The following is a 12,710-nucleotide window of genomic DNA, read 5'->3' as shown; positions in this document are numbered from 1 at the left end:
TGATCTTCCTTTTTGTCGTCGTCGCGGGCCCTGCCACCCTCTGCGGGTGGCCCGGCCTTGTGGAAGTGGCGCCGAAGCATGACGCACTCCTCGAGGGTGTGTTTGACGGGCCCCTGATGGTAGGGGCACGGCTCCTTGAGCATCTTGTCGAAGAGGTTAGCACCTCCGGGGGGCTTCCGAGGGTTCTTGTACTCGGCGGCAGCGACAAGGTCCGCGTCGGCGGCGTCGCGTTTCGCTTGCGACTTCTTCTTGCCTTTCTTCTTGGCGCCGCGCGGAGTAGACACCTCGGGAGCCTCTTCCGATGGGCGGCCCTGGGGCTGCTTGTCCTTTCGGAAGATGGCCTCGACCGCCTCCTGGCCAGAGGCGAACTTGGTGGCGATGTCCATCAGCTCGCTCGCCCTGGTGGGGGTCTTGCGACCCAACTTGCTCACCAGGTCGCGGCAGGTGGTGCCGGCAAGGAACGCGCCGATGACATCTGAGTCGGTGATGTTGGGCAGCTCAGTGCGCTGCTTCGAGAATCGCCGGATGTAGTCCCGAAGAGACTCTCCCGGCTGTTGCCGGCAGCTTCGAAGGTCCCAGGAATTCCCGGGGCGCACGTACGTGCCCTGGAAATTGCCGGCGAAGGCTTGGACCAAATCATCCCAGTTGGAGATCTGCCCCGGAGGCAGGTGCTCCAACCAGGCGCGAGCAGTATCGGAGAGGAACAGGGGGAGGTTGCGGATGTTGAGGTTGTCGTCGTCCGTTCCACCCAGTTGGCAGGCCAGGCGGTAGTCTGCGAGCCACAGTTCCGGTCTCGTTTCCCCCGAGTACTTTGTGATAGTAGTCGGGGGTCGGAACCGGGCCGGGAACGGCGCCCGTCGGATGGCCCGACTGAAGGCCTGCGGACCGGGTGGTTCGGGCGAGGGACTTCGATCCTCCCCGCTGTCGTAGCGTCCCCCACGCCTGGGGTGGTAGCCTCGGCGCACCCTTTCGTCGAGGTGGGCCCGACGGTCGCGACGATGGTGCTCGTTGCCGAGGTGGCCCGGGGCCGCAGGCGCGGTGTTGCGCGTGCGCCCGGTGTAGACCGAGGCTTCCCGCATGAATCGGGAAGTCGCGGCATGAGGTTCCGAGGGGTATCCCTGCCTTCGGGAGGCAGAGCTCTCGGCCCATCGGGCCGCAGCGCCTTCCAGAAGATTCTTGAGCTCTCCCTGGATTCGCCGACCCTCGGTGGTTGATGGCTCCGGCATCGCGCGGAGGAGCATCGCTGCGGCTGCCAGGTTCTGACCGACCCCGCTGGATGCGGGTGGCGGCCTGACCCTGACGTCGTTGGCGACGCGGTGCTGGAGACCCTGGGGCAGATGACGTATTTCTCCGGCCGGGGGTTGGCCCGCCCATACCTGCCCGACGTCCCGGCGGATCGACTCGAGCGCTCCTGCTCCCTCGTTGAGCCTGGCCTGCGCCCCGCGGACTTGCTCGAGCTGTGGGTCGTGACCCCCCGCCGGAACGGGGACCACAGCTAGCTCTCGCGGGATGTCGGCGCGAGGCACCGGCCTAGGGAGATCACCGTCCTCCGGCATGCCGAGATGGTTGCCTTCGGAGGGATCCCCTAGCTCGACGTGGAAACATTCGTGGCTTGGGCCGCAGTCCTCGTCGCCAAGGCTGCGGCTACCGTCGGAACAGTCGGAGAGGCAGTAGTCACATGCGGTCATAAAGCCCTGCATGGCACTGGGGTTGCCAAATCCAGAGAAATCCCAGCAGATGCTAGGATCGTCATCTTCCTCGGACCCAGAGGGCCCGTAGGTCGAGACGTCCGTCAATCGGTCCCAAGGCGACCGCATACGAAACCCCAGAGGGGTTGCACTCGCCTCAACGAGAGTGCCCGCCAAAGCGAGGTCGCTAGGCGGGTTGAGGCCGAGTCGAAATGACGTAGGATGGGAATCAGTCAGTACCTTTTGGTTGACGAGGAGCGACATAGTCATGTCGGGGACTGATTGCGCCGTCGTCTTAGGTACGAGGGCGACGTCCTGCAGGCCCTCCGCGAGCGTGCTGGCGTCGTCCATTTGCTCGGGATTGGCGTGTCGCGGGGGGACGGCGTTCGCCTCCGTCTCAAACGCGAGGTCGACGCCCGACGCGCCCCCCGTTGGGGCGCTGGGGACGTCGATTCGCTCGACAGCCGACGAAGCGCGGCCTCCCGCTTGGCCTTGGTTGCTCCGCCTCCTCCTCCGTTGGCGGGGGAGAGGACGGAGCGAGCTCGAATGTTGTTCTTCCACCACGCGAGGAAGATGTCGTCGATTCCGCCGCCGGCGGGCGGGTCGTCGGCTGCCATTGTCGCTGTCGCGCGGCGGTGGAAGGAGTACCATGCCGTAGCTGCCGTCGAGGGACATGAACTCAAGGCTCCCGAAACGGAGCACCGTCCCGGGTTGGAGAGGTTGTTGGAGACTGCCCATCTGGAGCTTGACGGGAAGCTGCTCGTCAACACGCAGCAGGCCCCTACCTGGCGCGCCAACTGTCGGCGTTTCGAGACCGGGGGTCCCTCAGGCCGACGAGTGAGTGCCGTGTGCCCCAGCTCAGATGGGTCGAGCGCGTGGGCGAGCGCAAAGGGGGGAAAGGAGCGAGGAGGCCGGAGTCCGGCACGAGAGAGATGGGAATCCCGCGGCCTTCGTGTTCGTCCCGCGCCCAGGTCGGGTGCGCTTGCAGTAGGGGATTACAAGCGTCCACGCGGGTGAGGGAAGCGAGCGGCCCCAAGAGAGCGCCTGTCCCATCCTCGTCCCGCGCGGCCAACCTTCTCTAAGAAGGCCCTGGTCCTTCCTTTTATAGGCGTAAGGAGAGGATCCAGGTGTACAATGGGGGTGTAGCAGAGTGCTACGTGTCTAGCGGGGGAAGAGCTAGCGCCCTAGGTACATGCCAATGTGGCAGCCGGAGAGATCTTGGCACCCTGCTGGTGTGATGTCGTGGCTGTCGGAGGAGCAACGGAGCCTGGCGGAGGGACAGCTGTCGGAGCGGTTGGGTCCTTGCTGACGTCCCCCTGCTTCCGTAAGGGAGCTGAGAGCCGCCGTCGTCACAGGGCTAGCGGGGCGCCATCATTGCCTATCTGGCGGAGCTAGCCAGATGGGACACCGGTCTTGTTCTCTGCGGCCCGAGTCGGCTCGGGGTAGGGTGATGATGGCGCTTCCTGTTGACGTGGCGGGCCTGTGCCCTAGGTCGGGCGACGTGGAGGCTCCTCCGAAGCCGAGGTCGAGTCTGTCCTTCATGGCCGAGGCCGAGTCCGTGCCCTTGGGTCGGGCGAGGCGGAGGTCGTCGGCAGAGGCCAGGGCGGTGTCCGAGCCCTGGGGTCGGGTGAAGCGGAGTTCGTCGTCTTCTGGGGCTGAGCCCGAGTCCGAGCCCTGGGTCGGGCGGAGCGGAGTTCGCCGTCTTCCGGGTCTTAGCCCGAGTCCGAGCCCTGGGTCGGGCGGAGCGGAGTTCGCCGGCTTCCGGGTCTTAGCCCGAGTCCGAGCCCTGGGTCGGGCGGAGCGGAGTTCGCCGTCTTCCGGGTCTTAGCCCGAGTCCGAGCCCTGGGTCGGGCGGAGCGGAGTTCGCCGTCTTGCGGGGCGGAGCCCGAGTCCGAGCCCTGGGTCGGGCGGAGCGGAGTTCGCCGTCTTCCGGGGCGGAGCCCGAGTTCGAGCCCTAGGTCGGGCGGAGCTTCCTATGGTGCCTTTGGCAGGACCTGGCTCCCTGTCAGCATCACTCTGTCAAGTGGCGCTGCAGTCGGAGTGGCGCAGGCGGCGCTGTCCTTCTGTCAGACCAGTCATTGGAGCGGCGAAGTGACAGCGGTCACTTCGGCTCTGCCGGAGGGCGCGTGTCAGGATAAAGGTGTCAGGCCACCTTTGCGTTAAATGCTCCTGCGATTTGGTCGGTCGGTGCGGCGATTTAGTCAGGGTTGCTTCTTAGCGAAGGCAGGGCCTCGGGCGAGCCGAAGATGTGTCCGCCGTTGAAAGGGGGCCTCGGGCGAGACGGAAATCCCTCGGGGTCGGCTGCCCTTGCCCGAGGCTAGGCTCGGGCGAGGCGTGATCGAGTCGCTCGAATGGACTGATCCCTGACTTAATCGCACCCATCAGGTCTTTGCAGCTTTATGCTGATGGGGGTTACCAGCTGAGAATTAGGAGTCTTGAGGGTACCCCTAATTATGGTCCCCGACAGTCAGTAATAGACTTTCTTCCTCGATATCAGAGTGCTTAATAAAAAATGCTCCAAGCGTCGCCATAACACTGATGCTTCGTCAATAATAGACTTTTTCCTCCACTTATTTTATATCAGCGCTGATAACACTGATAAAGCTATAACACTGATAAAGCTATATCTCTTCAGAACTTATTTTGTGCCTTAGCACAATTTCACTTTTTCGAAGCATTCTCCGAAGGTCAACATTATATCCCCTTCTTGTGCCATTGATGCAATATGATGTATGATGTTATGTTATGCGAAATGATGTGATGATATTATGCTATGCAAAAATGATACTTTGTGCTGAAGACACACACTCATATCCCTATATTGGAATACACAATCTCTTTGTCGTTTATTTTTTGGCTTCACCGTTTATTTTTCGGTGTATCAGAGCTGACTTTTCGCTGTAAGTTCTGCATTCCCTTAGGAACGTCTTTTGAACTTCTTCGCCTTCTATTTCGACGATATTCGCGTTGACTTTTCGCGCTTCGCCTTATATTTCGACGGTATTTTGCTCTGCATTCCCTTTGGAACGACTTTTGAGCAGAAAACTTACACTGCGCTCCCTTAGGAACGACTTTTTGTAGCTTCGACAACTTACGCTGCGTTCCTTAGAACGACGTTTTGTGCTTCGGCGACTTTTTGGACTCCGTGAGTCTGTGGAGAAGATATATTTCCACTATGGCAAAAACGAAGCTATTACAAGGAATTGAAAACGACAAGAAAACTAGGTTTTCAATAATTGTTCCTTAGTAAGAAAGAGAATGACAATGAATGTAAAAACTGATTCAGAGGTATGATATCTCTTAGTAGATATGCTTCGACTCTGGCACAGTACTGTTGACTGTGCGAGCTTCGGACTCCTCCCTAAAGTCTCTCTGCTGATGGGTCTGTTGACTCCCTTCTGGCTGTTGGCCGCGTGAATATGCAGGTTGTAGTGGTGGCGGAGGTGGAGGCTATGGCCAGGATGCCTGTGGCTGACTAGCCGAAGCAACAGACATTGCAGGATGGTTACCCACATACTCTGGTATGTAGGGTGAGTGATATGAAGCAGTATGCATGACCTGCTTCGGCTGGTTCTGCTGAGCTGCAGCTTCTGCTATTTCCTTCTGTTTCTGAATGGTGACATAGCACATCCTTGTAGTATGGCCCTTGTCCTCACCACAGAATAAGCAATAATTCTTCCTGGGTTGATCGCCAAACCTTCCTCCAAAGCCCCTGGCGCCTCTGCCCCTTGGAGCTGGCGGCCGAAGATAGCTTTGTTGCTGCCCCGAAGCTTGCGAGGAATATTGTGGCCTTTGTTGTTGACTTCCCCTGTCGCCACTCTAGGTGGAGTGGATTGACCTGACATGTCTTGGGTGGATTCTCCCTCCGAAGCCCCTGGTCATCTCAGAGAACCTATAGGCTTCCTCCCTTCTTTGACGAAAATCGTTATCAGCGCGGATGTATTCTCCAAAGTCTGTGGAGGCTTTCTAGCAAAATACTGGGCAGTAGGTCCTGGACGAAGCCCCTTGATCATGGCCTCAATGACAATTTCATTGGACACAATAGGCGCTTGTGCTCTCAAATGCAAGAATCTTCGGACGTATGTCTGGAGATACTCCTCATGATCCTGCGTGCATTGGAACAGAGCCTGAGCTATGAATGGCTTCGTCTGAAAGCCCTGGAAACTTGTCACCAGCATGTCCTTGAGCTTCTGCCATGAAGTGATAGTCCCTGGCCGAAGAGAAGAATACCACGTTTGAGCCACATTCTTCACTGCCATAACGAAGGACTTGGCCATGACAGTTGTATTGCCTCCGTATGAAGATATAGTTGCTTCATAACTCATCAAAAACTGCTTCGGGTCTGAATGCCCATCATACATCGGAAGCTGAGGTGGCTTATACGATGGGGACCATGGGATAGCCTGCAGTTCTGCTGCCAGGGGAGAAGCATCGTCAAAAGTAAAGGTACTATGATTAAAATCATCATACCATCCATCATCATCGAACAAGCCTTCTTGATGAAAGCTCCCTGTGCTGGGGCCTTCGTTCTTGTTCATCTTGAGCAAGATGGCGTACTTCTTCGGTAGCTTCGTCAATCTGCCTTTGAAGGTCGGCTAGTCGAGCCATCTTCTCCTTCTTCCTTTGTACTTGTTGATGAAGCATCTCCATGTTTCTGATCTCTTGGTCCAACTCGTCCTCCTGGGGTGTTGGACTAGTAGCCTTCCTCTTCTGGCTTCGGGCCTCTCGAAGAGAAAGGGTTTCCTGGTTCGGGTCCAGTGGCTGCAGAGCGGCAGTCCCTGTCGCTGAAGCTTTCTTCGGTGGCATGATGAAGGTCAATGCTTGCCGAAGGTGGTCGAAAAGGATTCACCGGAGGTGAACGCCAATGTTGGGGACTTGTTCCCAAATGCTATGAGTTAAGAACAAGGCAACACGAAAAATGTTAAACGTTAAAGCCCTTCGTCCTTCGAGGCATTATTTCCTTTAGGATATAATGATCTTCGGACGAAGGTTATGAAGGACATACCTTCATCGATGTAACATATAATAATGAAGAAAGAATCATATGAAATGTAAAAGATAACATGAATAATTATATATCAACTCATTTCTATTTTATTACTATGGAAAATAGAAATGATATCAAATTATAAATGTACCTTCGGATCAAAATAAGGTAAGGGTACAAGTGTGATGCAAAAGCAAAATGTCAAGTCCGCGTGAACAGTACGGGAGCACTGTTCATCTATTTATAGGCACGGGACGCAGCCCATGTACAATTACACTCATGCCCTTTACATTTGCTAATGACTCTATAGTAATCCATCAAGGTCTAAATAGCCTTTTCCTTTTTAAGTCGGTTCCCGTTTCTGCTACCATGCCGAAGCTCCCCTGCGCACAGTTTCGGCTCTACGCTAACCTTCGTATTCTTTGTCCTTCTTTAGATTGTGGTTCTGATAGAGTCCGAAGGTACCTGTTTGTGTATCATACTCAGAAATATTGTTAAATCATGTTTTTGAAGACCTTCGGAAGACGAAGGCCCCAACATCACTTTTTGTAGAGTGAAATTTAAAATAGACGACGACATAAAAGAAAAGATAGTAGATTTGCTAGAGATGGCATTAGACTATCTACAATCCTTTATCTATCTCATCTCTTATCTTAATCTTTATTTTAAACTCTACTATGTAAATAATGTAGTCTTCATTGTAAACCATTGTTTTGCACGTCTGAATATCCACACGGAGAAATTTTATTTAGGCAGACGGACCAAACGGTGTGGGGACGGGGTAGATAGCTGTGAGGCGGTGGAGGCGGCTGAACCAGGTTTAGGGCTGGGGCCTGGGGCGACCATGGCCATGTCGGCAGCGGGGGAAAAGGAAGATGAAGGTCACTGCGGCCGCGGTAGGATCTCGTCGGAGGAAGATGGCTGAAGAGGAAAAAAAACCCAAGTGTTTTGGATTCAATTCAGATGTGGTTACATAGATTCAATTAATTAGTGACAAGAAGTGTATACAATACATAAGGTTGCCTCATCAAACCGGGTGCGTCTACAGGCTGTTTCTTGTTCGTGGAATTGTCAGCTCCAATGCATAGGTTTATTTTAATTTATTCTGAGTTCACCTAACAAATATCATTTAGCTAGTTATACCAGAAAATTGGGGGACCGGACACACGCGTACGTCCTCCAGTTTACTACTATATATGTACGTGGTCCTGACCACAACTTCCCTGGAAGCATATATACTTGGCAAAACTAAGAAAAAAATTCTTTATTTGTTCGCTTGGTTATGGTAACCCTATTCTAGACCTCTAAAACTGTTAGTTAACAGCTAAAATCAGCATAGAGATTTACAACGGGTCAGCTAATTGACAAACTAAGTGTTAACTATACCTCTCAAATAGCGGTTAGTTATTAGCTGCTCCAACCTCGCTAAAACTAGCTAACAATTTATTAGCCGACTAGCAATTAGTTCTTGAGGTTTGGACCAGGACCTCAGTAACCTTTACTCTTGCTTGATGTGTATAGGGAGAGGGCCTCTGCTCAATAAATACCTCGAAGCCAAAGATGTTTCAACTAAAATGACGACTAAACACACACCTCTGCCTAGTATCAATGATAGGAAGATGGTGGTGTACGTGTGGAACTTCTCAGTGGCAGCCGCGTTAATTTGAATAAGGCATTCATACGCATTACTCGTTAGTTTGCTTGAGGTACGTAAAAGGACCACGGTCCACTGTATGCTGATCGACGATGACAGCAAGCAGTTGGGAATTCGCTTGAACAAAATCAATATTCAAACACAAAGTAATTAATGACTAGGACGCAAACTTAATCAAGTGCGGAATGAAATGGATGCATACGACGATGGTTACATTCAGGTTCAGCAGAGCCTCACCCATGTGTCCTGGCCTGAATTTGGCTTCATGCTTATAGAGCGTTTTGGTAAAGATCAGTTCGAGGTTTAGGGTTGAGCGCGGGATGGGGAAGGGCGCCGCCGCTTCCCTTGGTCCTCCTTTCCAGTCGCCGGGAGATCCTCCGTCCGCCGCGGGTTGGGCTCGCCCCTCCCTTCTCGGCGGGCGCGGAGCGGCCCTGCGCGCGACGGACTCCCCACTCAGCGACCCGGTAAGTTCGGCGAAGGAGCTCCCTATTTCTCAGGCTCTTATCAGAGATGATTCCTGCAAGCAAGCTCATGATTCCCAAGACAAGGGCGTCCCATTTCATCAATCAAAGCTTCAATGGTCCGCCGCAGCTGGCGATGGCTCCTATGCGACGACCCGGGTGGATACAAGATCAAAATCCAAAGCAGATCCGCGTCCAGTGCAGGCAGCTCTTGGTGATCCTCTTCGGCAGACTTCAATGCCGCGTATCCTGGCGTCTGGAAAGGCCGAGGTGGGTGCAGATCGCACTCCGGATTTCCAGCTCTCCTGCAAGCCGGAAGGGGATTTGAATTCGGGCAACGTTTGGTCACATCGGCGTGCTGCTGGTCTCGATGCCGCGCCGCGTTTGAATGGACAGAGGCCATACCCTGCTGCGTCGGATGGCATTGAAGGGGACTGGTCGGTGGTCAGACCGCGGTACTGGTGGCGCAAGAGCTGGACGTCTACTGAGCGAACACGGCAATATCATCAATTCGACGTGAAGGGCACTGGTCTTTTCAAATTGAAGCTAAAGGGCAAATGTTACAATTGCTTCTCACCAGATCATCTAGCTTTTTGCTGCCAGGCTCCTTCGCGCTGCTGGCTTTGCCTTCAATCCGGACATCGAGCGAGATACTGCAACCGGAAAAGCTCTCAGGGGACATTCACTGCTGCTGGGTTTTTTCCTAAGCCAGTCGAACAACCATCAAGGACCCCTACCTACCATGAGGCACGACTATGGACTGACGATCTACATAAGAACCTTGAGCATTGCGGTAGGAACCTTGAGCAACGCAGTAAGGCGCCACTCAGTCAACCGCCCCCCATACACAAGAAATCCTACCTCCAGGTTGTGCAGGGAGACCGAGGAATGGAGGCTCGCTACCCTGGAGACCCCCGGGGAAGACCTTCGCGTGCCTTCTGCTCGGTCTCGGCGACCGGCTCCTTCCGTCGCCGCAGGGACGAGCTGATTGACAAGGCTGTGGTTTGCTCCTTCGACGGCAATAGCCATGAGGTTGACACTTTAGCTGCAGGTGATATGCTAAGGGAGAAGTTCAACCTTCGCCACGGTCAGTATCAGCTAGTCAAGCACTTTCCTGAGCAGTTTTTTATCATATTCTCGGATCCAAGGTCGAAGCTGTGGGCGCTTGATAGGGGTTCGGTCTCATATCGTGATAGGACTTTCCATTTTGGAGATTGGTCAGAGGACAGCAATGCTAGGAAAACGAACCTGGAGTTTAGAGTTAAAGTCCGGGTTGAAGGTATTCCGGTTCACTGTTGGGGGGAAGAAGTGGCTTCGAAGGCCTTAGGCAAGAGCTGTGCAATTCACTATGTGCAGGAGGGCACAAGGCGTAGAGAGCGCACTAGGTCCTTCGATCTTTGGGCATGGTGCTCTGACCCTTGTGACATACCCAAAGAGGTCCAGCTTACGGTTTTAGAACCGGACAGGGAGCTTCCACCAGTTAGCGCTCCTTTGCCGCTTGCTGGTGCTCTTCATGATGAACCTTCCGATCTGAAAACTGGTCATGTATACACTCTTCGCAATCACATCGAGGTGGTGGAAGACCTCTCCTTCCTCCGTGGGAGGGGATCCAGGGGGGGCCCCCCTAATCGCAAGCAGCGAAGAGAATTTGTCTGGAGCTATGGCGCCCCAGACTCTATGGGCGAAAAAAGAGAACATGCAGAAACTTTCAGAGGTAGAGAGACTGGGCGTCGTGGCTGGGGCCAGGATGACGATGATGATGAGGGGAACTTTCAGCGTGGCAGACGCAGTGGAAACCGTAGGCACCGAAGTCTTTCCGGTTGGGCGCGTTCATCGCGATGCCGGGGTGGGATGGAGGACTGCTATAGCTCCAACGACAAGCATAGGCATTCAACCCCGTTCCGTCGCCATTGTCTGGGGATGGCATCATCAACTCGCTGCTGGGTGCCCAGGAGAAAGGGCAAGACCGTTTCATTTGCAGACCCTGTTGTTTCTGCTGTCTGGCCACTGGTTGGCGTCCGGGAGCTTGCTGCTGGTGTGGGTGCCACGCCAACTCGCTGCTGGGTGCCCAAGAGAAAGGGCAGCACCGTTTCTTTTGCAGACCCTGCTGTTTCTGCTGTCTGGCCGCAGGTAGGCGACCTGGAGCTTGCTGCTGGTGTGGGTGCCTCGCCAGGGTCTGTTGACGGTGCCAACCAGGAAACCTCCAAGGAACCTGATGCCTCCAAGTGCAAGGTAACTAATACTGTGGATCTTAATAATGTTTTCGCCTCGATTCTAAATAGTTTAGACAGTGTTCTGGCCCTGAACAATGTTGTTCCAGCCAAGGCCCCTGCTATCCAACCGACTGAGTTTTTAGGCACCCACCTGGCAAACGACAATAAAGCTGTAGATCACATCTTGCCAGCTACTGTCCTCGACGGTTTAGACAATGTTCTAAACCTGGATATTTCTAGTCCAGCCAAGTCCTTAGCTGCCCAACCGGTTGAGCTGCTTGGCTCCCAACTCCTGAACGCTAATCAAACTGTACACCTCAACCTGCCAGCTGCTGAACGGATCGGCCAAATGAGTGCCCCAGCTATCCACAATTTATCCTGCCCAGATTTTCAGCCGGGCGTTAGCGATATCCAGCCAATGTGTCAACCTGTTGACAACATTAATCAGGAAGCCTTGAGTACTACTCCTGCTCTGAGGACAGGGAACAGCTTACCCGATAATGCCCAGTTGACCAACTTCATCGCGGCAATAACAACGCCACCAGAACCACCACTGATCCCTGCTTTCCCGAAAAGTAGCACGACCAATTCATCACATACATTAAAATTTCAGAAGCAACACATCACTAGAAGATCAAGTGTTAGGCTGGCTGCGAAAAAAAACTTTAGCACTGGTACTAACCGAGATGCAATATCCAAAGCCCAGGAAATCATTCGCGCCAAACTTAACAATTCTGCAGTTAAAATTCCAGACTGCTCTAGTTCTTCAGACTGTACTGATTTTAATAAGTCATTTGAGCAGATCGCAAGTCTATTCACAAGGCCTCTTACCAAGTGCCAAATGGAGGCAATCATGGAGCTGATAAATCAAGACAACGTGAAGGCAGGGAAGACTAAAAAGAAGGGTCGAAAGGTGATGCCAACCGCCGAAGCCGGGAAGGCTAAGGGGTTCTGAGCTGCTGCGACTGGGTTTGTTGGTGGTTCTTTTGCTGATCAATGGTTCCTCAGATGGATAGGCGCTTTTGGCGCGGTTCCGGGTCCACCCCACCCTTGTTTCTCATTTTAATTCCTGCTAGTTTTAGTGTGTTTGGGCAGTGCTATAGCGTGCCTCTGTATCCCTGTGCTCCCAGATTGTCCTTTGGTTCTGGGCTTTGTTCTAATTCGGCGAATCCTTGTTCGATATTATTATCCACAGTTGGTCTGCTGCAGCAGGGTCCCTGGCTGGGATTTGATTGGCGGCTGCGTTCTGTCTCATCTAGAGTGGTTTCTATTGCTTTATGAATCCGAATTGCACTATTTTCTCCTGGAACGTGCGGGGGTTAAATGACCATGCTAAGAGAGCAAGCGTAAGGCATACAATTCTATCCACTGGCGCATCCATTGTTTGCCTTCAAGAGACAAAGATCTCGAGCTGGTCAAATATATTATTAAAGGAAACTGTTGGTGCCAAGCTTGCAAATCAAACTTTTCATGTACCTTCTCAGGGCGCTTCGGGTGGCATCCTAATCGCTGCCGATTCGGACTACTTTGACTTGACCCTCTTACCAGGCTCTGCAGCCTATTCGCTGTCTGTCCGGATTTTTTCCAGATTGGTGGATGAAGTTTGGGATCTCACGGGTGTTTACGGCCCCCAACCGGATAATGAAAAAATGATATTCCTCTCTGAGCTCAGAAATATTCAAACCATGGTGAGGCCAGAATGGGTAA

At 53.6% G+C, this 12,710-nt stretch overlaps 1 protein-coding gene across 1 annotated transcript; it reads left to right on the top strand.

The window, feature by feature from the left end:
- Window positions 1-10,641: 10,641 nt before the first annotated feature.
- LOC103651869 (uncharacterized) lies at window positions 10,642-11,958 on the top strand. The gene is made up of 2 exons (XM_020550745.1): window positions 10,642-11,022; window positions 11,806-11,958. The coding sequence occupies exons 1-2, from the start codon at window positions 10,642-10,644 to the stop codon at window positions 11,956-11,958; spliced, it is 534 nt and encodes a 177-aa protein (XP_020406334.1).
- Window positions 11,959-12,710: the final 752 nt, after the last annotated feature.

Source organism: Zea mays, chromosome 3 (assembly GCF_902167145.1).
Source record: "Zea mays cultivar B73 chromosome 3, Zm-B73-REFERENCE-NAM-5.0, whole genome shotgun sequence".
In the NCBI taxonomy this organism is placed as follows: Eukaryota; Viridiplantae; Streptophyta; class Magnoliopsida; order Poales; family Poaceae; genus Zea; species Zea mays.
The sequence above is the reverse complement of the archived record's forward strand: the minus strand, read 5'-3'. Positions and strand labels throughout refer to the sequence as shown.